The sequence below is a fragment of the Mus caroli genome, unplaced genomic scaffold (assembly GCF_978045245.1).
Source record: "Mus caroli unplaced genomic scaffold, Mus_caroli_1 scaffold_15, whole genome shotgun sequence".
Classification (NCBI taxonomy): Eukaryota; Metazoa; Chordata; class Mammalia; order Rodentia; family Muridae; genus Mus; species Mus caroli.
Genome location: NW_028227270.1, coordinates 61,302,459 through 61,329,670, shown reverse-complemented (window position 1 = coordinate 61,329,670; position 27,212 = coordinate 61,302,459). Strand labels below are relative to the sequence as shown.

Sequence of the window (27,212 nt, the reverse complement as noted above, 5' to 3'; positions counted from 1 at the left end):
CAAACACCAGGAAGTGGCTCCTATGTGTTCATTCATCGAAAATTTAGAGAAGGAGGGAAGAAAGGCAAATCACATCGCCCCGGAGTGACAACCAGACACGTATAAAATTACAAGTAGTTGTCAAAGGGTTGAAATAATTGATTTATACTTGAAAAATGATCATTCCAGAAGCACTGGGGTAAGGAGACTGCAGGTGGCCAGAGAGAGCAGAGAAACTGAATTAGAAGGGTCACAGAAAGAATGAAAAGGAAAAGATGGATAGGTCTCTCAGCACTCAGCCCAGATGCTGGCAGAGGATGGATTTAAGTCAAGTACAAACGCAGAAGACCTGCCTGGTCATCTCTGTCTTCCTAGCTTTTCTTTTTTTGTATGCTAGTGGTTGTTAGCATGTTGGAGAAGTCACCTGAAACATAGGGAAACCTATGTGCTTCATCTACAGAATAGCACAGATATGAACAGACATAGAATTTTGAATGTGAGGCTTTGGCACTTTGGTACTCTTGAGGAGGCATTGAGCTGATACGTGTGTATACATCTATCTCTTCTTGTACATGTGCATCTCTTTGTCTATGTGCATCAGTTAGGATCAGTTCTTAGTGCTGTAAAGAGCCCCCAGAGCTGAAAACAGATCAAACATGATAATGTGATTCTTGAACAGGGATACAATGTGTGTGTGTGTGGGGGGGTGGTTGCCTCCCCTCCCCCCCCCCCCCCAGCCGAAAGCTCTAAGCTTTCACATCCACACGTAGTTCTTCTTTGGAACAGCCCAATGTGATCTTCAGGTCATAAGAACCTAGTTTGTCTCTGTCTTCTGCATTCTGGACAGGTTGAAGGGCACATAGGGCAGGTGGCAAGTGTGGAGACTTTGTGTGGCCTGGCCTTATACTGGCTAGAAATGGATTCTAGAGCTACAACTAACTGCAAAGGCATCTGCAAAACATAGTCTAAGGGGTAGGAATAAAAGAAAAAATATTGACTTCAACGGTTTCAACCATACACTTTGTCTTTATCACAGAGAAAATTTGAAAGTTATTTTATACGCATAGATGTTTTGCCTGCACATATGCATGTGCCCTATGTGTATGTAGGTCTCTGTGGAGACCAGAAGATATCAGACACAGATGACATCTTGGAGTTTGTGAGCTAGGCTTGAAACCTAGGTCCTCGGGAAGAGCAGCCAGTGGCTCTCTTGGCCACTGAGCCATGTCTTCTAACCTAGGAACTGATTACTGATGTTTTCCTTCGAGAACAGTAGGAATAATGAAATGAGGAGGAAGTTCTCTTTATGCTGTGACATTCAGAATCAGCTCCACTCAACCCAAGCCCTCTTCCTAGTCTACGATGGGACTTTTGTTTATAATGCCCATGTCCACAAGTAAGCAAGGCGGGGCTGAAGTGGAAACCTAGCCCTGAACTACATTCTTCTGAGACCAGAGGACGTAGAATTAATTTGAAACTAGCTATTAGTGAGTTGACTGCAGAAAGGGAACTGCCAGCACGGAGACCCTTTACTCCACATCCCCTCCACGCCAGTGGCCAGCAGACCTGCGTTTGGAGGTAGTCAGCTCATGGTCCCTGAGATGCCTGCACTGAATTCAGTGCCCTCCCTCGGCTAAGCAGCCTGGAGCTGCCTCCTTCATGTGCCCTCTGGGGGAAGGCACAGCCTCTGGAAGTAGACGAGGAGCAGTTTTGCTGCAGAGTATTGAGCTCATCTCCCCTACCCAACCCCCACAGTGATGGATGTGTAGTTCTTGGGGATGAAGGGTAGCGAGATAATGGGATTTACAAATTTTAACTTCTGTGGAGTTATAAGATCTGGAAACTAGTGATTTTTTTCTCTCCAAATACAAATGTGATTCTTCTGAAATATAAAAGGCATTCTGGAAACTGGGGTGTCTCGAGGTCAGAGCCGTTGGAAAGCTGATGCCGAGGTCTTGTGTGGCTGGGATCTGCAGGGATGGTCAGGTTTCATCCATTTGCCTGTTTCTGGCTCCTTTCTCTGACTTGCACTTTGGTTATGAATACTTCCCTTTCAACTCCGTAAATCCTAACTGTTTCCTTGGAGAGATGTTTGGAAAACGGATCTTTCCTGCTCTTTAGTTTCTTTCATTTCTGCCCTGTCTCGGAGTTGCTGATGTATTGACGTGTTATTTTTTCCACTCTCTGGTCAGCTTTTTCCAAAAATCATTAGAGTTTAACTGGTTAATTTCCTAATAGAATCCAAAAGGGCTGAAGTCTTTATGGTGACTGTACCCACTTTACTTTTGAGGGAACCCTTTATTCTGATGTGAATAAAATGTCTCATACAACAGTAAGTAAAAGAAAGCTGGAAAGGCCCCAGTCTCCATGGGTGAGCTACCACAAGAAAGTGAGAACATTGCTTTTGTTTTAGATTACTGCTTCAATCCATCAAGAAGGAGCTGTTGGATGGCCAGAGCTTCTAGGAGATTGGCAATCACTCCATCTCTTTGAAGCTCTTGCACTTCTCTGGGTTCAGGGGCCCCAATGCTTATATTCTCAGGGGAAGAGATTATGGGAACAGTGACTGGGGGGGCAGTCATCAGGATGTAAAGTGAATTTAATAAAGAACTCATGTTCCCTTCTTCATTGTGACCGTGCCCCTTCTAAGTGCAGACATCAGCAAGTCAGGAATAAGCTTACCTAGATTTAGCAGCAGTTGGGTACTCTTGTTTGTGTTTGTGAATGAAAAATGAGCAGTGTGTAATTTCCACCCAGCCCCTCCTCCCTTCTCCAGTTCCCTAGGGGCCGGGACAAGCACATTTGACTGCTCTGAGCTCCAGAGCATCCTACCATCCCTATGCTTCCATTACTTGGCTTTCTGTCTCCATAACAAAATCCCTGAGTGATCTGTTTAGAACAGGTTGACTGTGACTCATAGCGTATGCCCGTGACATCTCCAGTCACCTCTCCATGGCTGTCTTCAGTGGTCTGTGGGTGGGCATTGAAAAGCATATCCCACCAAGAAGTCACAGCTGAACAAAACTGCTCACCCTTTGTTATTGAGTTAACATCCTAGGGCCCCACAATTCTGAAGGGCACTCTCATGAAAGACCCGAGGTTCTAGCATTATAGGCTCCACCTCTTAATGGTACCACTACTCTTTAGTAGTCTTACTCAAGCGATCAAGCTTTTGGACACACAAGGACCCTACAGACAGACAGACAGACAGACAGACACACACACACACACACACACACACACACACACACACACCTTTGAACCTAAAAAATTTTTTTAAAAGTCCCCTCTCATTTTTCCCAAACACCAAAGTAGGAAATTTTGCTCCAACTTTTTATCTGGGATTTGTGTCTAAGAAGTTTCCATTTAGTGCTGTAAAGTTGTTTCTGCTCTGGGTTCCTTCAGGACCATACGGACAGTACCAGCAAACCCCTCACTGTCTTCAGCTGGAAGCTGTGTACTTCCCTCCCCAGGCCCCCTTAACTGGTAGTTGATCTCTGGTTCCCTAACTCTTCGTCTCCTCTTTTCTGCCTCACACCAGGTCAGGCTATGGTTTCTCAAGCCTTCATTTCTCTTTAAACCTCTAGGCCAGTCTCTTGCTCTTCATCTTTCTTTCTCACAATTCTGATTCTATCCTGCAGCCAAGACATCCTGTCTGAGATTAGCTGATCCAGTCTCTTCCTGGTCCAAGACTGCTGACACTTTAACTGACCCAGTGTCTTCCTGGCCTAAGATTGCTGACACTCTTGTCTTGTTTCAAGTCTAATATCCAACTATGTTGGAAGCTTAGTGCTCTAGGGAGCACCAGTGGTGTTCATGGTCACCTGGCTGGTAGGAGCAGTATCTTCTCCTGTCATTGAATGTCTCCAGTGAGTAAGGACATAGAGAAAGATGCCAAGTGCAAAATCTGAAGTGTGACATCTACCAAATGCAAATAGCCTTAACACTGCTGTCAATTCAGAAACATCTTAAATGGACATCAAAAGTTGGGAGAATCTATGTTCCACTCTGTGCTTGTCTTATTCTAGTCTGTGCTGTAGAATTCAGAACTGTGTCTCCTGAAACCTCATCTCTCCTCGAGGATGGAGTGGCTTCTCCCCCTCTGAGTCCCACCCACATGGAAATACTTCTAGGATGGCTGGCTCTCTTTCCACCCAAAGCCCCTTCTGGCAAATCCTGAAGCTTATCACTCTTTGAAGTCTCTGCTCTGACAGTTGGATTAATAACTGCTATATTTGACTGTATAGAAAACCAAAGTAATAATAATATCCCCAAATCTGGTGAATTTTGGCACTCTGAATATGGAAAAGACAACTTTAAAAGACAAAAGAAAACCAGATTCTCTGAACAGTCCCCTATCTGTCACTACAGTATGGAGTGACCTCTGGGAGTCTGGCTCCTTGTGAGCAACTTCAGGGGGATTTGTAATCCAGGAAAGATATGGCTGAAGAGCAGGTGGGCAGCGGGATTATTGTGGGGGCTGCACGGGAGGCATTCCTACACTTGTCTTATCTACAGTGTTCTTTGACACACTCACACAAGGCAGCGCATGTGAGAAGCATGGTGGTGATGATTTCGGGGCCTCAGATGGGGGGCACAGAAGGTCACGCTGGCACATTGGGCTGGAGCGCAACTATAGACACCTCACTTAATACATTGTTGCTAAAAGTGAGACTCGATGAGACTTGATACATCTCAACTCCACTGTTCTGACCGAGGCTGTCCTCTTAGTAGGAATTCTATTAACAGGATTTACCATACTGCAAGGATGTTTGAAGAGGGGAAGAGCCCCTCAGGTATATAGGATGGCCAGTGCCACTGTGTTGGTTGTAAATTAATGAGGAGAAGTGATCTGAAATGTACAGCCAGGGAGAGAGGAATGTTGACATTTAATGGGTTCTCTGTTGAAAAAGAAAGGTAATGGAAGAATTACTCAAATAAAAAAGAAAAGCCTTGAAAAATGCAACCATCTGTTATTTTATTTTTAAAAAGATAAGTCAAACAAATATCTAGATGCAGAGAAGGTAGTTTGGTGGTGGAGCACTTGTCTAGCTTGTGCGAAGGCCTGGGTTTGATCCTCAGAACTGTCAAAAAAAACAAATGCAGAGGGTCTCTCCTGGGCCAAGCTTTCGTCCATTTGGAAGGATTTAGACGAAGGTCATCAACCCTTTTCAGAAGTCAGCTTTGCGCAGAGGCCTTAGCTCAGCGCTTGCTTCAGGCCCTCGGGTGTTACTTTCCTGCATCTCGATAACTAAGTAGCGGAATAAATAAATATCAGCTTAGGTTGCAAGCCCAGCATGCAGGATGCTAGGAAAGCAAAGCCTAAGCCTGAGCCTGAACCAGTCAGGGCCCAACTTCGTGAGCTATCCCGGAAAGTGCAGGGAGATTTCACCCGCAACGTTTCACTTAACTGAGTTCTCAGACCTGGTTTTAACCTTACCTCACCAGGAAGATCACCGCAGGGCCCAGAGCAAAGAAGCAGATGACTTAGACTCAGCTCCTTTACTGGCCTCACAGCCACAGATAGTTTCTGTCGTACAGGAAACGAATGCTTGGAACCCAGTGGTTCCCTAAGGCACGTGGGCTACCCCAGCCATAGCGGCAACACCGCCCCCAACCCCCACCTTTTGTATTGCTCTCCGGCTTCCGATAAGATCTGTTTTCTCATCTTTTTTCACATGGCTATAGAGCTGTGTCACATTCTTCAAATGCTTCCCCGAGTCTTCACACCCGACGCCTGTCCTAGATGATTTCTTCCCCTGCCTGAAGGAGGAACCGAGCAAGCCAAGCAACAGCTCAGAGCCCTTAACCCCGGGTTTGGACTGTGCTTCCTTGGAAGACAGGTTGTTGTCTCTTATCTGATCCGAGCTTCCATGTTCTCCAGATGAAACACAAATGTTTACACAGAAATCCGAAACCTCACTTCTAGGTGCCTGAGAAGATATCTTGTTCTCCTGGGGTTTTTAGCTTTAAAACGTTTGTTTTTGTTTGTTTGTTTTGGTGGGGAGGGGCATTACTGAGGGCATCTGATTGTCTCCTGTTTCCACTTCTTTTTCGAAGTTTATTTTATGTTTTGTTGTGGTTTGCCGATGTCTCATGGTTTGGGATTGGGAAAGTAAAGTCAAGACAAGGTGTGGGGAAGTGGTCTCTCCTCTGGCTTTTCTGGGCTCAGTCGCTTGACTCACAGAACCCACTCAGGTTTCCTCATTCCTCACGGGTCTTCCTCTTCTTTTCTGTCTTTCCAGTTTTTGACTGGTTGAAGCAAAAGACCCAGGGTTTTTTTTTTTCTTTCAAAAGGTATTACTTTTGCAAACTGTGTAGTAAGTAGGTTTGCCCGATTGAAGCTGACTTGCTTTTAATCCAGTGGGCGTGTCAATGGCTGTCTGTTCTAGGCAGTGATGAGCTTTGAAGGCTTAAGACACAATGTAGATGTACATCCGTGCCATGAACCCTTGGCTGAACAGGCAAGCTTGGGCAAGTTTGGCTCTTAACTTTGGTCTCTTGGCTATGGTGCAGTAGAGTTCTGAGCTGGAGAATTAGCTGTTCATTTGTGATGATTTTTTTTTCTCAAAAACAGACTTCCACATCCAGACACTGTGATTTGTGCTTGATTGCTTTCTGTCCCCTGCATTCAAAGCAAGTGCGGACAATTGAAAAGCTAGGCGTGTGTTGTGCGGAGGGGATGCAGATGGTATTGCTCGTCGTTAAGGACGCAAGTCAGGTGTGATCTCTCAGGACTTCCACTCTCTTGGTATTTTCTGTGACTACAAAGACAAAGAATGCAAGTTGGGCGGGCAGTTTGAAAAGATGGTTTTCTATTGTTCTTCTGGATTTCTGAAATATGGCCATTGTGGGTAGATTCTCTGGTGCTGTTCCTTTCATAGCAGCATTGGCTCTAGGTAAAACTTCTAAATAGTGGATGTACATAAGGAAGCCACTCATTTGTGAGATATCTGCTCCACCACCTGTCATTTAAGGAAGCCTGCTTCCTTTACATTTTGCCACTGACACGGGACTTTGTGCAGTGAGATATTCTATAGCAGTGCCTGTCCAGTGACCCACATATGGCACCGGGGATGAGCTCAGACTGAGACAGGCCATCTAGAAAAATCCTAGAGGGGGAAAAATGTCATCTTAAAGTATCCTCAAAGCTTCTAATGCAAAACATGTCCCAAATGGAAGAAAAGCAGACACCAGACCTAGTTGGAGCACCACTTGGAACTCCAGGATCATGGGTAGCTCCCAACAGGCACATTTCAGAAACAGCCAGAGACATTACGGAGTTTTCCCTTCTAGTGTGGTCCATAGGGTTCCCCCTGTTACAGGGATGTGTGTGCTGAGGAAGGTGAGCCATCCTATCTCTACAGTACTGGATGATGCTGTCTTCCTTCCCCTAAACAACTAACCACACTGCCCCCGCAACACTTTCAAGACACCTTTAACTACAGAAGGATGCCTAGAGAGATTCAAAAGTACGTTTCCTCCTCTTAAGTGGCAGCGTAGATTGCTCTTCAGGATGTCCCAGGCACAGCCCACCAGAGGCTTTTGTTGTACCCGTCAAGTATGTAGAAGCCAACAGTTTAGGAGACAGGACCACCATGAAGAGACCTTATGATGGAGAGTTTCCAAAAGAAAACATGTGGCCATGCAGGGCAAGTGCCCCACCCTCACCCCACTCCACCCCTATCAGTCAGGAGGTGGAAGCTGCAAGGAGATGAGGGGAAGAGTCTTATTGTTTCCATGGGGAGGAACCAGGGACAGAAGAGGCAGTTCTAGGGCTGGCTGATTGCAATAAACCCACAGGCTCCGGATGTCCATGCTTTCCCGAATTCTCTGGACTTTGAGTGATAGGACAGTTGGATAGTGACCTGGAAGATGAAGACCACACAGGGAGGTGACTGGGGATGTGGCCTGTGTTGGCCTGTGTGTGGAAGATGAAATGGTGGCCAGGGCATTTACTCTATCTAGAGACTGAGCAGCAGCTTTCAAGGGCCATCGCACCAGCCCACAAAAAAGAGAGAGCCCGGCAAGGCATTCGGTTGCTTACGAGTAGGAATCCCTCCCTTCTTTGAAGGCATTGTTGGAATTGAGAAGGAAACTTATTTCCCAGATGGCCATTTTAATCACTGGAAAACATGTTCTGTTAGACTTAGAGACATCTAAAAAAATCAAATATATATGATATGCTGTCATGTAGCTCTGATGAGACAAAGTTGTCTCTCTGTACTTCTTTTTAAAATTTTTCATATTGAAATAAAAATTAACTAAAATGTTTCCATGTATTATACCTCCTGTTTATCAGCCTTGTAATCAGAACTAACTACTGTGTACACTTCTAGCAATTGAAAACTTTGTGTTGGTATTATAGTACAGTTTTCAAGTTCTCATGAGTTTCCCCTAACAAGCTGTGATGTGCGTCTGACTTCTGTCTCCTTCTTTGTGATGTCTGCTCAGCCACGTGCACAGACACACAAAGACACAAATCATAAGACACGCACAGGCTGCTGTCAAATTATATAGACATTCATTGTCCCCATCGGGAGCTTTTCTCCCCTCCCAACTTCGCTGTGCTCTGCGTTCTGTTATATTAAAATGTTCGTAGAAAAGACGGTCTTAATTCCCACAACCTTGGCAGCCATATCAATCTTCCAGGCTTTGGAGAAAATCACTAATGAAGGGAGCGGCAGTTGCATTAATATTCCTCTGACGAATTGTTGAGGTTTGTGATGCTCCATTTGTCAACGGTGACTTTCTGTGAAGTGAAAAGGCTTTTGAAACTTTGTCTCGTTCTTTAGCAGCAGAGGATGGAATTCATGCTCTTCTGTGTGCATGACCACCATGTCCTCTGCTCTCATCCCTTTGTACTAAGTCAAATGAGGGGGTGACGCTTAGCTAGTGCATCGGGGGATGAGGAGTGTGCTTTGATGAGTGTGGTAGGTTCTTGGAGAAGTCTCCATTGTCTTCTACTCAAAACATATAGCACTGCTCTGATTCTCACGGTCAAACTGGGGCCAGAGAATAACCGAAGTCAACGTGTTTCTAATTATGGTTGAGGCTCCAAGGAGTTTTGTCACAACACGTGGAGTATTTGACGATGACAGCTTCTCCATCTCTGGGGGTTCAAGGTGGAGCCTAGGATCTTTTGAGAAATATGTGGCCTTGACTGAACCTCCCATGGGAGTTCCCAGGGTAGCAAGCTTTGGTAGCTGGTAACCTTACAGAAGGAACCAGCTGCTCTGGGGACCTAGCGATAGAGAGTCAGCAGCAGGAACGTTTTACTGACAATGTACAGAAAATGCATGCAGAACACATCTTCGTCCCCATCACCAGCTAGAAACTGAGTGAGCCAGGCTTGTGAGAAAGCAGATCACAGAGCAGAGATGGCTGGGGATATTAGTAGGAACTTGTCCCTGCAGCTGTTCTTGGCACCACTTCCACTGTTTTCATACACAGACGAGCAAGACACAAGATGAGCATAGCCAACCGGCAGGCTTGCCTTGGCTATAACTGTTGCATGGTTTCTAAGTTGGCTGTGTGAGGGCATGTTTGCAACGTTAAGCCAGAGCATATTATTAAACACAACTTAAACACACTCCCATTGAGAGACTGCTTTTAAAATCACCGGTAATAGAAGTAGGTTCCCCCCCTCTCCCCGCATACTTTGTTTGAGACACAAACTAGCTGGGGATTGTCCAATTGTTATCACTACAAACTATAATAGTCCCCATAGGGAGGAAAATGGATCTTGGAGTTCGGTGGGTGGATTATCATTATATTGAATAGGGATTCAGACTGTATCAGACTCTGACAAAACAACCTTTGTTTTTGTAATTGCTTTACATGGAAGTAATTAAGGATGAGGAGAAAGTGGAGAAGACACCGAGGTACTGATGCATGCTGGGGCGGGGGTTGTAAACACACACTCCTGGCTGGAAGAGCAACACAGACTTCTCTTCCTTAGCAAGGATTTGCCTCGCCTGGGTGTTCAGTTCTTCCTTCTCACTCTGCCTTACTCCATCCTTGCTCCTTTTGGTTCTGTCTTCTTTGGGGACAGAGTGCTCATTTTCTTCACTTCACACGCACACGCACGTGCAACAATCTGTGTCTAAAAGACTTGGCTCCTACGTGTGAAGTGCCTATCCAAGCTATGTTCAATGTTCTGGAGTCTCCTTTCCTATGCTTTCATCTTTGAGAACCCACTTTGGTTGGCTTGAGTTGTCAGTAGACATACTGGTTGGACAAAAGTTAGTGGGGTGAATACAGGGGCGTGGATCTGAGGCACTGGATTAAAAATCTCTTCTGTGAAAAAGACTGAGCTATTTCTATAATATAATGGGAACTCAATAACGTCAAGGTCCCTACCCACTACTGTACGTAAAGCGTTTTAAAGTCTGTAATGCATTTTCATACCTAATTGCGCTCCAGTCCCTAATAATAACAACTGGGTACTTTCTAGCACAGTCTAACCCGACTGTGAGCAGACGCAGAGGCACAAAGAAGGTGAGTGAATCTGTGAGGTTAGGGAACTCAGATCTCCACATTTGCAACATCTCTTTCAGTCCCTGGAGAAACAGGTGTCCTGGGTTTGAGCCAGGAGTTCAGTGACAGGGGGCTCTTAAGGTGTGCATATAACCAAGGGTCCTGGGTTCTGTCACTGCAGGTGCAGTTTCAGAAAATGGAAATGAAGAAATTGGAACCCTCATATGTTCCTGGTGATTGACTGACAACATTGTGCAGCCACTTTGTAAACTGGCTTGGCAGACCCTCAAACTGTCTTTCCTAGGATTTACCAATCTCACACAAGAGCAATGGAAGCATGTGTCACCACAACAGTGTGTACATGTGTGTTCACAGCTGCAAAATTCTTATAAGTCAATGAGTCTCAAGTCCTTCATTGGGCAGAGGGTCAGATAAGCGGTTCGTGCCATGTCTGTACACTTTAGGATCATTCAACAATGAAAAGGAAGTATTGGGAGAGAGAGAGAGAGAGAGAGAGAGAGGGGGGGGGGAGAAAGAGTTAACCTTTTAAACATGATGCCAAGTGAACGTCATGAATTACATTGGTTGCACTCGTGTGGAATGCCAAGATTTGTTAACTCAATAGGAAAGCAAATTTGTGCATGTCTGGGGCTGGGAGTAAGGGAAATGTGAGATAAATACTAACCAGGGCATGGGAAATATCTTAAAATTAGATTGTAGTAATAATTGAAACACTGTGAACATACCAAAGCCCAGTGAAATTGCACATTTGGAATTTCAGTATGTGAATTAAAGTTCAACCAAAGCCATTAAATTACAGATTGTCTATGTTTCTTCCACCTCCAGGCCCAGCTTCGGTCATCAGCAACGACGATGACTCTGCCAGCCCCCTCCACCACATCTCCAATGGGAGTAACACTCCATCTTCTTCGGAGGGCGGTCCCGACGCTGTCATTATTGGAATGACCAAGATTCCTGTTATTGAAAACCCCCAGTACTTTGGCATCACCAACAGTCAGCTCAAGCCAGACACATGTAAGTACAGCTGTTTATACTTATCAATCCATTTGCTGCATAGTTGTTTCAACGGTTATGTTTATCAGAGCCTCTGATGATGCTGGCCGGGGGCTGAGGGCAGTGGAATCTTTGAGGATCTGCGCACTCTTTGGCCTCTAGGCTAGATTCTTTCATTTGTCACTCAGGGGGATTCTCAGGGTCTGTCTCCTGCTGGGCTGGGAACTGGGATAGATATGGACTTCTCTTGGAATCCGTTTTCCACAGTCATTTGTCAACATGAAGTTGTAATCAAGCATTCTTATCTGGAGAAGGATGGAGACAGAAAGCAGAAGTGTCGTTAGAAACGCACACACATCGTTTTCAGTTGACAGGCAATTGATGTAGCGTAAATCTGGCTTATTGAAAGCAATTAAAGCATGCATTCTAGGCAGCCAGGAAGGCTCTGTGTTTCGTACAGGTGGTATTGATTTGGGGGGTAGTTCTGTGTACTTTTCTCAGTCCTAATTTCTAGCATCCTGGGGCCTTGTAATGTCACTACAGTTACATCAAACAGTGTGAGTTGAGTATAAGAAGGAGAATAACTTTTACTTTTAATAATGATATTAACCCAGCATCCTTTACTGGTAAGGTTGGGCCCATTCTACTGTCTTCTGAGCCACTGACCAGACAGAAAACATGGAGCAAGACCTTAAGAGCAGCCGAAAATGTAAAGCATAGTGAACACCCAGGCTTTCTTCATTGGGACACAGGACTTCTCTTATATATGAATAAGAGGTCTTGGGGTTAGGACATCAGGTGGTCTTGATCTAGGGGCTCTCTGGCACAGATGAGGTGGCTATCCTCTGTCTAGCTGCTCCTCCACATCCTGCCTATGTTCTGCTCCAATGCACTCTCTCAGAGGTTAAGGAGGACAATTATAACGTTAGGTTTGAAGACTGATTCTTGGCTGAAAACTCATTGGATGAGAGGGCTTAGAAATGACATCTCTCTGTACATAAGGAACAGATATCTCTTCTTTCTATTCACTTACATTTATCTCAAGGCATGTTTAATATTGGAGATGGAGCCAAGTATCAGAGATAACAGTATTATAAGTTTGTGACATGTGAGACCAGGCCCCACCAACAATTTTACCTGAGTTTGTTATATGACATGAGACATATACAAGGATGCTTAAAGACTAGTCTACTCCTTGAACATTAAGTGCAGTTCAAATTCATGATGTAATAACTATGGTATGGCCAAGGGAAGAGGAAATACTGTTTAGAATTAGGCATTCTTGGTAGAGTTTGGCATTGCCAAGGATACTTGAGACGTCTGCCTAGCAGACATCTCAAATGGCAGCCAAATGTGAAGAAAAAGCAAGATACTTCTGTAAGAGAATCTGGGGTCTTTCCCTTAGGAGTATCTTATTTTGACACAACCTTCTCCATGAAGACTAGGCTGTGTGGTACTTCCATCAGCTCAAGGCTGGAGAGTGGAGTTGACTATAACCAATATAAAGTTTGCTTTCCTTCTCAATGGTGAAGTTAGGCTGTGTCATCAAGCAGAGACTGTTGGTCCAAAGTATCCAATAAGAACAAATGAGCAAAAACAATAGACACACTAATATGGACAGAGGCAATCACAAAGGGCATAGCCTTACACCAAGAACCACAGACAACTAAGGAATGCTGAAAGTGGAAGAAGCAGTCTTTGATGGGGAAGAGCATATGAATTGATTATCCAATGTCAAAGGACCAGCCCTGAAAACATATATACAAATAAGACATAGATTGCAGGCTGTATATATTTAGGAATATATCTCTGTCATATGTCTGTTTATATCTATGTATTTATGGATCATCTATCGACCTTTATGTCTGTCTGTCTGTCTGTCTGTCTGTCTGTCTGTCTATATCTATCCATGTATCTATGGATTATCTATCTATCTATCTATCTATCTATCTATCTATCTATCTATCTATCTATCTACCATATATACATACACACACACACACACACACTCACATACATATATATATATGTATGTATGTATATATATATATATATATTTACACACACACGGACTGATAGAGACATATGCATTTTATATGATCTGTAGTATATATTAACAAATTATATATAACAAGAATTAATGAAAAAAGAGGCTGTGAATTTGAAAGAGCAAGGACTGGGTATTTGGGACAGTTTCTAGGGAGGAAAGGAAATGGGGGAAATTGTAAATTATGTTATAATCTCAAAAGACAAAAGAAGTAATTTTTTGAAAAGAAAGCTTCCTTTATTCACCGGAAGATAATTATGCAGAAGAAGTGGGTGGGTGGCCACAGAGTTTGTGACCCCACAGAAAGTGTTTCCTCGGAGTCCCAAGAGGAAGTTTGCAAGAGTCATCTTTTCAATTGAGAATCCATGGGGATTTCAGAAGATGTTTTGGTTATTTCTGGAGGCCTTTGGTTACGTGGCTTAGCTATGATGTGCCACCCACACATGGAAGGGATAGCTTCTCCTCAGCTTCCAGCCTCTGGCCTGGGCCCTGGAGCACCAAGTCTCTCTGGCTTTCCCTTTACAATGTCTCACTGAGCCCTCTACCCAAACATCCTTCTAGGCTTAGTACTCACAGACACGTCTTATCTATTTTCCAGACATTGTCTTTGATGATTTTTGAAAACAGTTTTTAAAAAGTACAGATCTTCCATAGATACTCTATCAAAGGAATGGGAACAAAGGAGAACTTACCCTCTCCCACCCTGTGTTCATTCCAGTCTGTTCACTGCCTGTGTTGTCCTGTGCTGTGTCTGACTATGGCCACATTTGACTGTGTGTCTCTGGGGTCTTGCTTACATTAAACTTTAGCTCTGGGAAAGCAGTGACTTTACCTGCTACCCTTAACCTAGCACAGGACATAGTGGGTTTCTGACATCAACCAGATGTTGACCAGATGTGGCTATCTATTGCTGAAGTATTAGTTACCAATGGATTTGTAACAAAAATTCTACACAGTCCTTTTTTATTGGTTTTATTTCTACCGAACATGTGTACATGTTTTTATTAGATATACTTTTAACACAGTATTTGGCAACTTAACTTAGAAAAATAAGATCTATGAAATCTTTGACTAAACAAGTCACAATCATCCCAATTGAGCAATTTCAAAGCTCACTAATAGACACTGCACATGCATTGGTATATCTCATTTGAGATCCATGAAATTCTGAGCGATTAGTTGCAGATAGGCGATTTTTATTGACTATCCTAAATAAACCAACTTCTAATAACCCCTCAAGGAGGGTTCTTCCCAAAAGATGTTTTGATGATGACACAAAAAAATTATTACAAAGGTTCTGAAGATAGCTTCGCCTTTTCCTCATGCTCTTAAGGCAAATCTCACTAGACTGTGTATCACCACCATTGTCTGAATCCACTACAGGCTTGGACCAAACACTCTTATGACGCCTGATCTTTCCTGAAGCTGATGCTATGGCCAAAGGGGTTGAGTGTAGACTTCACGTTTTATATCCCCAAGAGAGAAATCTGCTTCCTTTCACTCAAGTGTAAGAGTACATTCTAGACAGTGCATCCCAATACGTTAAGTATCTACTGATAAGGTGTGATACTCCTATGCCGTTAGAACCAGAGGGTTGGTGGAAGTGATGGCTCGATCCCTGACTGCAGTGACACTCACTAGGGAGGCTGAGTTGGATTATCACAAGATCTAAAGCATTGTGATGAGCACTGAGATAGGCTGTGCTTCAGGAAGGTCCAGATTGAATCCAGGTTTTCGGGAATCTGGCGAGTCAATAGGAAGAATGGGGTGTCATGGAAAAATGATATGAATTAATAAAGACCACACTGGGGCATGGGTCTGGTGCAACCAAATGCTCCAAATTTCCCTAAGGTGGCTATTTATTTATTTATTTATTTATTTATATTTGAATGCCTCAAGATTTCAAAGGCAAAGCAGGGCAAGTAAGAATGCCTCAGCATGAGTCAGACGTGGCTTGTGGACTGCTAGTGCCCCTCTAAGTTGGGCCTTAAGGCCCCTGCTGTAAACACCTCATTTGGTAGACAATGCTTGGAAATGGCTCTGCCCAAGTGATAGAGCTTCAGTCCTCATGTAGCTTTGCTCTAAACAATGAACAAAAACAATCGATCATGATGAGATTAGGGTTCTTTAAATCATACATACGATTGCTGCCATGAGGAGTGATGAGCAACCATGCCCTGTGACACACTTTTATGCTATCAGGAGCTGTGTGGTAATTTTCATTTACCAAGTCCAGAGATGGTTTGCAAGATTCTTAGAGCAATGTGAACAGAGCTGAATCGCTCCTGAGCACTTTCCAATAGAAAGTCTGTCTACTTTATTGCAGGGCCCAGAGGTTCCCCCAAGACCGCCTGATAATAATTTGGTATTTGGAGGCTCCTGCGTCACTGCAGGAACCAAAGGAGGCTAAATCCAAGGCTGATGGAGGAGAAGAGTTCTATGGTTATCTGCAAATTCTGGCCAGACAGCATCTGGAAGTCACTCCTTAGCTTCCATAACTAGCCAAGCAAGAAGTTGCCTTCCCAGGACAAAACAGAGTGCTCTAATGACTAAGCCCTCAAAGTGCTGTGTCACTTAAACTATAGACCATCTCCTCGATCAATCAGGATGGCAAGATGGAGCTGAGGAGCTCAGCAACATCAAGTCTGGAGTTGGTCTTTATTCAACTAGCCTGTGTAGATGTGTCTGAAAATCACAGTGTCTGACAGCACAGGGTGGTTGACCAGTAGGACTTACAGACTTGGCTCGAGGGTAGCTGTGCTATCTTCTTCTTGCTTTGCCTGTTGAGAGGGATTTTGACAGGGTGTGATGGGAGCACACCTTCTGAGCTGAAAAGCAGAAACCAAGCCTATTAACCAGCAAAACTCCCAAACCGTGTCTTGAGTTGGTGGGTGGGGTTGTGTTTTATCTGTAGACTTACTGTTGTTCCCAAAATTGTGTTTCCTTCCACAACAGCCTTGTAATTATTCTAGGGTTCTAAATCCTGTGCCTAAATTTAAGTGGGGTTGTCTCTAAGACACACCCTCATATCTTTGTCTTGAAGAGCATGTCCTCTGCACACACCTATGGCTAACCACTCTTAGAGGCAGAATCATAGCAAGAATTTTAAAGTTGTTTTACGTTTACTTTGAAAGTTGACTTTATTTTCAATGAAATGGACATTTATTGCCTCTCTGCAGTATGGGTCCCATGTTTCTTCAGGTACAGCTGTGTATTTCCCCCACTGAGCAGATGCTTATTAGACCATTTTGTAGGTAGGCACAGGCTTGCTGGCCAGCCACGGTGCAGGAAAGCTGATGTTCTGAAGAGAGGGGACATTTGAGCAGTAGTTGAAAACATCACGGAGTCCATGTCCTATTCTTCTTAATTACAATGTCCACTCTGTCAGTCTTCTCCCAGCAAAGGCAAGTGAGAGCTTTCGCAAAATGACAGAGGTTTTCAACACATTTGAGAAACTGCTTAGAGCATACACGAGCAAAGGTTCTGAATTCCATTTAGGACTCTAGAAGCTCAGAACATCAGAGAGCTGCACCAGGCCATGTCAGACTCCTCCAGTGCAGTCACATGACTGAGGTCAGACTCTAGTGCAGTCATGTGATTGAGGTCCGTCTCAGTGGTCAGGGCCAGGGTACAGCAGTAGACACTATTGGTTTAGAGTTCTTTTACCTTGATTCATTATTTTTTTTTAACTTTTAAAAAACAATTTCATTTTTTTAAAGCACTTAATTGGCCAGGTAAAAGCTGCTTTGGGAATTGGTTGTGTACCCTGGAAGGCTGCAGCCTATACTTCACACAGAAGCTAAGTCTATTCTACCTAGCACAAGGCTAGGATAGAAAGAATAGTTGTTACTTCGAGATGCTTAGAAATTGCTTTGTTTATTGCACACAGCGTGGACAACTCATCCTGTGGGGGCCACCATGGCACACTGCTGCATTCTGTAGGTCCCAATACAGTTCTCGGTGCCGTGGACCCCCATTGCTAAGTACAACAACCCAATATCATAGTCAATCTCAACTCCAGACAAGACAGTAAGAAGCTATGGAACAATGCTTTAAAAAGCAGCTTGCATCCCCTAGTCGAACGGGGAAATGAATACATGCTGCATCATTGCATACAAAGTGTAAGTCATATAACAAACTTCACTTTGTACTTTGAAGCACATTCATAGCTAAGTAAAATCGCATTCTTGGCTTTTCACAGGGTGATGTTTTTATTTAAAAAAAAATGAGAGAGAAAGTAATAGCACCCATCTCAGGATTACTTAGTCCTCCTGCAGAAAACACCCCAATGCTGTACCTGAGAGCTGAGAAGCAAAACCAGTCGTGATTATGGATGCAGGTTGAGAGGCCTTGCTTCTACTCCAGCATCCTCCACCCGCCAAGATAATCACAGGGGCACCAGAGCACATCAGCAGAGTCAGTCTGAGGCTTCCAAATCGCCAGTGATGACCTGGGGTGTCCCAGTGTGTGGAGGGTACGAATGCGATTGGTTCACTGAGACTAAGTCTGGTTGGAGTTGTTGCATTAGCAACATGAGTTTAGCTGAGCTTCATTTCTCGGATGTGCCAGCAGACCGTGGACCAGAACCATCACAGCAAACACAAATGTAAACCAGCAGCCTGCCTTGTGTTGCTAAGAAGCACACGTCACCCAGAATCTCTGGACAGTTGAGTGTTCCTCAAGTAGAAGGTGACAGAGTTGAAGGTTGTAAGGCTCAGTGCTTTCGGAACTGTCCCAAAAGCCTAGGCTTTCTCATTGTGAGAGACAGTTGTCTCTGCATTACTGATTCTTCCAGCTTAGAGGTGGCCCTATGGGTGGGCTGCTTCTAGGATCACTTGTTAGACTGGGACTCCACCCCAATTCCTGGTTAGTGAACAGTCAACCTCCGAGCTGAGTGACGTTGTGGTACTGCTTTTGTTGATTCCTTTGGTTTTGCTTTTGGTCGTCATAACTTCTTTCCTATATAGGTGACTTTGCAGTATCCTGTAGACAGGAAAAGCAAGGGAGGACAGTACTTCTCTGAGCGCTCAGATCACCATGAGTACCTGGGAAGTTTGTCTTTAATTTGGAGAACTTCCCCCTGGAGCTGAGGCAGCAGCCCAGAGCGATACTTAGTAAGATCTGTTCTCTGTGGCTGCATCTATTGCTGGGGAGTGTTCTATGCTTTGTTGGGTGTAAGCTCTTGGCCTCCTGTGTGGAAGGAAGGATTAGAAGATGCTATACATAAGAAAGCAAAGAGGAATCTAAGTATTAGGGTGACAGCCCGTCCTGGCTGGCTCAAGGCTGCTGCAGTTCCTTCAGTGTGACAAAGTTCAATTTTAAATCGGGAGAGTCTCAAGCAAACCACAGAGAGCTGGTGACACTAGTTAGTATAAACCTGATGATTTTTTTTTCTAGTTAGACCGAATTATATCTTAATCACTCCAATTGCCATTCAGTGCCCTAAAATAAGATAATTTGAATTAAACATAAAAACTATAGCATAAATAATAGTAGAAAACTTGAAAGACACAAGGAACAAAGGTGACATTTTAGCCACCTATAATCCTATCAGATATAGCTGCTCACGCTGACGTGTTCAGGCTTGGGGATGTCTGGTCTTGTGAGCAGCCTTTCGCTATCGAGGTTACTGTGGCCCTGAGCTTAGTGTGCCCTGTATTCAGTGTGGGCATTGTTAACATGTCTATAGAGTGGGTTGACAGTAAGTATAGAGGAAGGATCTATGTGTAATACTTCTAGCCTACTACTTCTAATTTGCTTGCAGTGCAGAGAGGTTATTGTAGAACTAGGAGCTGGGCATGGCAGACATATTAGGTCCAATGGAGGGGGGTCTTAAGTTCAGGGAAGGCTACTCTTTCACATTCTGCGTATTAAGAAGATACGAGCCCTGTGCTGTGGACTGGGAAATCCCTGTAAACAAGAAGCTCTCTTGTTCTGACAAGGCAGACAAGGAGCCCATGTTCAGGGTAAACACAAGGTGATTTCTGACCCTCCCTCAGTTCTATTTGTCCCCCAGCCGAGGCTCAGGAGCACCATGGCTTCCTGTTCCCCATGTAATGCTCCAGGAACCTAGCCAGCCCCTTCCAGGGTCTACAGATCTTAAATGGCCAGGCTGGTTACATTTGCAGTATCTGGGCATCGATTTTCTTCTCCTCGGGACTCCTGAGTTGAGAAAGGACCTCTGGCAGGCAGGGGTGTCCATTCAGACCTAGCCAAATTTAATGGAGCTGGCTGCTCAGATTTCCAGATGTTTTCCATCCCTGAAGCTTCCCTCTATGATTCTCTGGGAGTCTGCTCTCAAGTTGGGGCTCCCTCAGCAAGAACTGTGTTCAGTAGTGAGGTGTACAAAGGTATTTTGCTATTGATACTTCCCAAATGGCATTCAGGTTGTCAGGATTCATCCATATGTTCAGAATATACTTGTTCTCATGATGTATAAGAGACTGTGGTTTTGAAAAAAGAGGTAGAGATGGGTCCTCGGTGAAACCCAATCCCAATGACCTAACCTAGTTCCTGGATGGCCAGTTACCACTGTGGGTGGAAGGCAATGTGGTTGTTACTCTGTTGCTCTTGTGTAACGCATTCACTTGGCCACACCCATGACTTTCCCTATGCCTTGAAACAGAACCCAGGATCGTTATTAGATGATGCTGGCATTTTGACTGAGTACCACATATTCCCATTGTCCCAAGTCTTCAAATTAGGGATTATTTTCATGAGAGGAGGTTACAAAATGCCACCTAGATAGTTTTCCTACAGAGTAATGGATGTTTAGACAATTTATACTTCTGAGGGTTTTTTGTTTTGTTTTGTTTTTTTGCTCTCGCTACAATGCTTCACTCTTAGAGTAGATCCGCCTCCAGTCTACTTGCAAAGGAAAAAGTGCCCAGAGCAGGACTGAAAATCATGCTTTCTACCCAGTACCTAGGTCAGCTGAGCTGCAGGTCTCAGAATTCTTGACCCCAAGTTTACTTCCTTGAATACAACCCTGCTTTCCTACCCCCTTCTTCTTTCTGTCCTGGGGTTAATGAAGCTAATGGTTTTATTTCTTCCTGGTTCCTAGTCCCATCAATGCCATCCTCTTATATTTGTAGAAATAACCGTTGATAGCTGTTGCTTAAATGGCTTTTCCTTGTTTCCATGGACAAGTGGAGAGCAAAAGCCCTTCCTTACACGCTTTTCCTTTCGTCACACTGTACACTGACCTTCCCAGATAGGTGCTGGCTTGGAAACAGGAAAAGACTGTGTAGGAAAAGACTGTGTTGTGAAGGTGTTCCAGATGAATAGCTAGCTAAGTCTTAGCATTCTGCACTCCTGAACTCTGGGAAGGAAAACAACAGCCAAATGCAAAGGAAATAAGATCCCCAACTCGCTGAATTTTCCTTCTCTGGGTTTGTCTATAGTCTGCTATCTATATTCTCCAGTTCTTGTCAGTGGATCTTACCTACACTCGGCTCTAACAGTTGATAAACTGGAACTGTCAGTCATGTTAGGATCCTAGCGTGAGCTGCTTTTACCCGCTTCGGCAAAATCCACATTGCGGCCTAGGAGATCTTTGCATGGTTTTCACCCTACCATGAGGAAGAGCTTTGGGGTCTGTTTCTGGGTTCGGTGAGGCTGTTTCCCATGCCACATTCACATTTGGAGAGGAAGGGTTTGGGGGCCATTGAGTATGGGTTGGGCTGGCATTCCTTCATGAAACCCTCATGTCCACAGGACACACTCTGGGTTATCCTGCCTCCTTGCTGTAGGCAAGAAGCCCTGCACTCCCTGAACAACTCCTGCCACTCTGTCAGTCCCCTCCTCTGGGGCTACACAGGTTCTCATGAGAGGGGACAGGGATGGGGTAAGGCTGGGGCAATGCCACAGAGGAATGTTGTATGACTTCATCCCAGCTCCCATGGCTCAAGCAACAGAGCTCACTCAAAACATGTGTACTGTCTTCCTCTGAGAAACTCCAGTGCTGGTCCACACGGACATGTGGTTGGTGGGACTTGGAATATTTTCCTGTATTGGAGTGCTTATGCTAATGAGAACCGCTTTACTGGAACCTGTAACATTGATCATTCAGAGCCAAATGCGTATTCTAATAAAGACAAGTGTGTCGGATATCTGGCCTCCCGCTCTGGTTTTGTCACTTTTCTTAGGGACTTGAGGATATAATTTACTGTTCGGATTCCTGGAAACACCCCATAAAGTCCCCTAAGAATTGTCTCCATGGGGGACAGGTGTCCCACATAGCCCCTCTAGATTGCTTGCAGTTTCCACACCTTTCTTTAGATAGACCCAGCCCAGGGGGAGAGGGAGTGGGGTGGGAATGTGGAGGGAGGGGGAGGGGGAGGGGGGGAGAATACCACCTGAAACATGGAGTTTAGAGGGATGTCAAAAACCTCAGGCACTCAAGAAATAACATTCCCATGCGACATTTAAAAGACAAGCTGTAAAAGAAAAAGTCTAGGATGCAAATAGAATCTTAACTGAGGGTATCCATGGGGTTGGGGACAGGAGGGAGATGTGTCCCTATGGCTCAGGGTCAGACCCTGCCTTCCAGGAAACGTCTGGTTATGTTCGTGCTGGACACTTGCTTTCGATTATACAATCGAAATGTGTTCATCCTGCACTAAGCAGTCACTCACTTCAACGACTGGAGACGTTTTGGTGTTCTTGAATTCTGTTATGTGAGAATCTCACTTCCTCGTGTGGCCTGGATCTTGTGTAAACCTCTGTCTGCTGGGAAGCTCTGTGTTGTATACAGAAACAGCTCGGCCAATTGTCCGATTGTCCCTTGGTCTTCTTTCCCTTCCTGTGCTCCTGGTTTAACTGTTCCTCCACACTCACCCCATTTCCTTCGCTCAGCCCTCAGAGCAGAGTCCCTAATGTGCCCTTGCTCAGCCAGTGTTAGCATCTGCCTGCCGCATGACCCATCCTCTGATGTTTGCTGTGGCGGCGGTGGTGGACATGCGGGCTTATCTCATTGTATTTTTTAAAAAATGTGACCTTCCTCAGTGAGAAAGAGACAGACGCATACACAGGGGCAGGAGAGAGGGGAGATGGAGGGAAACAGGGAGGAAGAGAGAGACAGAGATAAGCACAGAGAGAAGAGAGAGCAGAGAGTGAGAGGAGAGAGAGAGAAAGAGAGGCAGAGACAGACACAAAGAGAAGAGAAGAGAAGAGAAGAGAAGAGGAGAGGAGAGGAGAGGAGAGGAGAGGAGAGGAGAGGAGAGGAGAGGAGAGGAGAGGAGAGGAGAGGAGAGGAGAGGAGAGGAGAGGAGAGGAGAGGAGAGGAGAGGAGAGAGAGAGAGAGAGAAGCTTTTGCAAAGGATTGAAAACTGGGGTGTTAGGTTAGAACTGCGCATTACATTTGGGGATAATTTGTGTAAGGGATCGGGTAAGACAGAAAGTGGGACTTTCTAAGAGCTGCCACACCTTGCTTTGTTGCCTTATCTCCAGAGACTCACATTCAGCTTTACACTTGCCAGGTTAAGGATGCCCTGTTGGTTTTAGGTTATTCTCCATCCACCCTGTTGCCCCTTTAGCCCACAAGCTCTTCCATAATGCCTGTATTTGCTACTTTCAAATCTCCTGTATCTAACCTATACCTGCCTTTCCTCTCCTAGGCTCCGTAGGTCATATTTTCATATTTAAAAAAAAAAATCACTCCATGCCTCTGGATAGAGCTTTTCATCTGTATAGCAAACGAGAATAGCAAAGCTCAGATAGATTAGTGGGTAGAAATGGTCTCAAGTAATATCTCTCATATACAGGAGAGCTTTTGTCCCAGGAGTCCAAGAAGTCAGACTCTTTCTGGCTTTTCCTGTCCTGTGGAAACTTTAACTCTAGAAGTTTCTAACTCTGCCAGAGGAAGTGCAGTGTGTGAGATTATAGAGACATACAGGAAGCCACTCACCTCCAGACAAGAAGGACTTCAGATGACAATGCGTTCTTGGCAGGTAATCAACTTGACCCAGGAGGAAAGGGCGTGGTTAGTAGGCCAGCCTGAGGACCTGTTGTGAAAGGGTGGACACAGTCTTCCTGCCAGCAGAGATGGTTCTGTCCCCCTAGAGCAGTGGCTCTCAACCTTTCCAATGTTGCAACCCTTTAATATAGCTCCTCATGGTGTGGTGACCCTAACATAGCGTTACTTTCATTGCTACTTCATAACTATAATTTGACTACTCTTATGAATCCTAGAGTAAATACCTGTGCTTTCTGATGGCCTTAGATGTCCCCTGTGAAAGAGGAACCCTTACCAACACACAGGTTGAGAAGCACTGCACGAGGGTCTTTACCAGAAGTCATGAAGTATCACAAATACTGAGTCCTTAGTCTTGCTTTTTGCTAATTAAAATCATGTAATTTTCCTCTTTGTTTTTTACTTTTGAGTGAAACCTAATCTGAAATTTTTGCCATGCTTTTTCCTCCTTAAAAAAGAGAAGAGCCGGGCCGTGGTGGCGCACACCTTTAATCCCAGAACTCGGGAGGCAGAGGTAGGCGGATTTCTGAGTTCGAGGCCAGCCTGGTCTACAAAGTGAGTTACAGGACAGCCAGGGCTATACAGAGAAACCTTGTCTCAAAAACAAACAAACAAACAAACAAATAAGTAAATAAAAATAAATTTAAAATTAAAAAGAAAAATAAAGGAAAGCAAAGGAGAGAAGAGAAGAGAAGAGAAGAGAAGAGAAGAGAAGAGAAGAGAAGAGAAGAGAAGAGAAGAGAAGAGAAGAGAAGAGAAGAGAAGAGGAGAGGAGAGGAGAGGAGAGGAGAGGAGAGGAGAGGAGAGGAGAGGAGAGGAGAGAAGAGAAGAGAAGATCATAGAAAAGTCTTTCCCAAGTGACTTTGCAGCTACCATGCAGCCCTTCCTAGCTCAGCTTGAGAGCCAGCTTTCCAGAATCCTGTGCTTGCAGGACATGGTGAGCTGTACTGGGGGAGTTTTCGCAGGTGACACTAGGATGGCCGAATGCCCTCAGTACCTGTTCACACCAGGATTTTCCAGGAGTCCAAGGAAAGGGAGGAGCTAGACATTATCTTTTCATCCGTGCTCTGTGGACAGAAGCCCTTCCAAGTGTTTTGGGTGGGCAGACCCTCAATCTTCTCCCATCCCCAGCTGGCTCACTGAAAGGCACTCATTGTTTCCTAAGTCGTTAGGGAGTCTCTTTGAGAGCATGAGTTGGCATTGATAAATGCCATGATTTCCTGAGTGTAATTAGGGACTCCATAAAACCAGGGGACATCAAGGGGTTAATAGTCTGAGCACCTCTACCATGACACATGCAGGAATGGGACTTCTACTTTCATTTGTCTTTGGACAGTTAGAGCAACACATTTTCTCCAAAACAGTCATCCAACAGTGGTTTCTGGGCTTGGGAAGTAACAGACGAGCCATGGTGCTGAGGTTAGCCAAAATGAACGATTATTTTCTGACCCAGAGCATACTCTCTTATTTCTATTGATCACTTAGAAATGCCAGAGTTGGCGATCTGAGTTGCTCAATTCCAGCTCAAAGCTCAGCAGGACAAGTACAAACACAAAAGAAATAGTGTTTACTGGGGACTCCCAGACCCTTGGACCTCTGCTCATGGATAGCCCAAGGCTGCAGTGTTAGCACTGCCCCTGGGTTGGTGGAGGTGCAGCCTGGAGAGCAAAGCAGCTGGCAGAGACCAATTAAAATGAGGCTTAAGAGGGAAGATGCTGAAAGATTCCGAGAGACTCTAATGAGTTCTTCCCCTACCCCGGCTGAGGGCTGGGGGCTGGGGGTTGGGGGCTGCGTGTGTTTGTATGCATCTAGATACTTTTGCCAGTGGGGAAACTTTTTTTCTGGTGCGATGTTACAAAACACACCGCTGACTAGTAAGACTCTGTGGGACCTTTCACAAGGAAACAGCAGGATGGCGAGGGGTGGGAGGCACTGAGGACGGAAGTTCCACTCAGGTTCAGTGTGTGTAGTCAAACATCTGCTGGATGATGACTGTGTAGTCAGGAAGCTGTATCTTACCAGGAACTCGGTGGTTCACTGGGCGATACTGAAAATGTAGATTGGAATAAACACTTATTGACAGTTTTGTAAGTCCACAACCATCGGCTGTTCAGTGAGCAGATGAGGCCTTTGACAACTTCTGTTGGAAGGTCAGCACCTAGAAAGCTGGTGAACAGCTGGTGGGTGATGCATAGGAGATCTGTCTATGCTTTTCATCCTGCTGGAGTGTTGGGGGTGGGGTGTGTGAGCTGTCTCTACCTCCCTGGGTTTCAGGCCACAGGTAGCCTATGATCCCAGCAGCAGCAGAGGCTAGACCTTCTTAATTGCTTATTAACAGCTGCTGTGGCCATTCCCGTTCACAGTGAGTTTAAAGCTATTTTTCCCTATTTATTTATTTTTCTTTTCTATTACACCTCAGAAGCCAATGGCATTCTGACAGTTCTTCTGTTTAGTGCTGTGAACTGGGCTTCAAGAATGTTTTGTATAAGAGGGAACAATTTCCCAGAGGCTCCACGCTCAAATTCCAAGTGTGCCTTTCTTTCATCTGGAGAATACCTGAGTGTGGAGGTAGGGACATACATACAAGATTCTCAAAGGAAACCCAAGTAAATGAAGATGTGAAGAATAACTATAGAATAATTTGAGAAAAGTTTAGAGGTAGGGTGGACACGCTCAGCAATCTCGAAGCAACGGTCACTGAGAGGACTTAATGTCAGAGCACAGGAGAGGACATCGTGACAGGTTGTGGGAGCCTCAAGTAACAGTTAAAAATCCAAGTGTTTGTCAGGTGGTTCCTTTCTAGGAGCTAGTAAAAATTTGAATGACTCAGGGTCTATACCTTCAAGATTTGTGCCATTCTAGCATTACAAGTCTTAAATGTCAGCAGATATTTAACTTTGTCAGCTGGACAATAACTAATACTTATTATTATAGTTTAAACACCCCAGCATCAGGGAGGCAAGGAAGTAGTCAGTAAAATGCTTGCCACTCAATCGTGAGAACCTGAGTTTGGTTCCCCAGCACCTACAGAAATGGCCACTTACCACTGCAGTATGCATGTGTGACCCCAGCACTGGGGAGGTAGAGACAGGAGGATGCCTAGGCTTGCTGGCCTGTCAGACCATACAAACTGGTGAGCTATTATTGGTTCAATGAGAGATCTTGTCTCCAAGAATGGTGGAGAGGGGTTGAGGGAGATACGTAGTGTTGACTTCTGTCCTCCACACGAAAATGTGCACATGTATGTACCACACGCATGTCAATGTATACCACAAATACAAACATGTACACATATACAAAGCATACCAGCATCTCCACAGTGTACTTCATATGTTTTTTTCTCTCATTTGATTTATTCTTAATGGTTATTGTTTTAGCTGCAGAAAAGAAAGTAAGTCACAGAGCTGCTCAGAGGTGTGTGGCTAAGAGGTTGAAGGCCCATGATTTGAACCTTGTCATTGTAACTATAGAATCTATTCCTAATGCAGTTCTAGACCAGGACCGCTACCACCACAACACCTGTCAAACATGTTTCATTCGTGATTTATCATGACACAAATCATGAATTTGAGGCAGTGTGCATTAAAAAAAAAACTCGATTAAAAAAAAAACCTTGTAGGATGACTGAAAACTGGTCTTGCATACAGTTTAAATAACCAGTGTTTCTCCCTACCATAAAAGGTCTTTGCATTCTAAGCAGAGTTGACTCTAGGATATTCT

The 27,212-nt window shown here is 44.6% G+C and overlaps 1 protein-coding gene across 3 annotated transcripts in view; it reads left to right on the top strand.

The window, feature by feature from the left end:
* Positions 1-27,212, top strand: part of Ntrk2 (neurotrophic receptor tyrosine kinase 2) — a 334,118-nt gene that overhangs the window by 178,774 nt on the left and 128,132 nt on the right. For all 3 annotated transcript variants that reach the window (XM_021180131.3, XM_029468409.2, XM_021180130.3), the window contains exon 13: positions 11,305-11,493. In XM_021180131.3, coding sequence (XP_021035790.1) covers positions 11,305-11,493 — 189 coding nt within the window. The remainder of the gene's footprint in view (positions 1-11,304; positions 11,494-27,212) is intronic.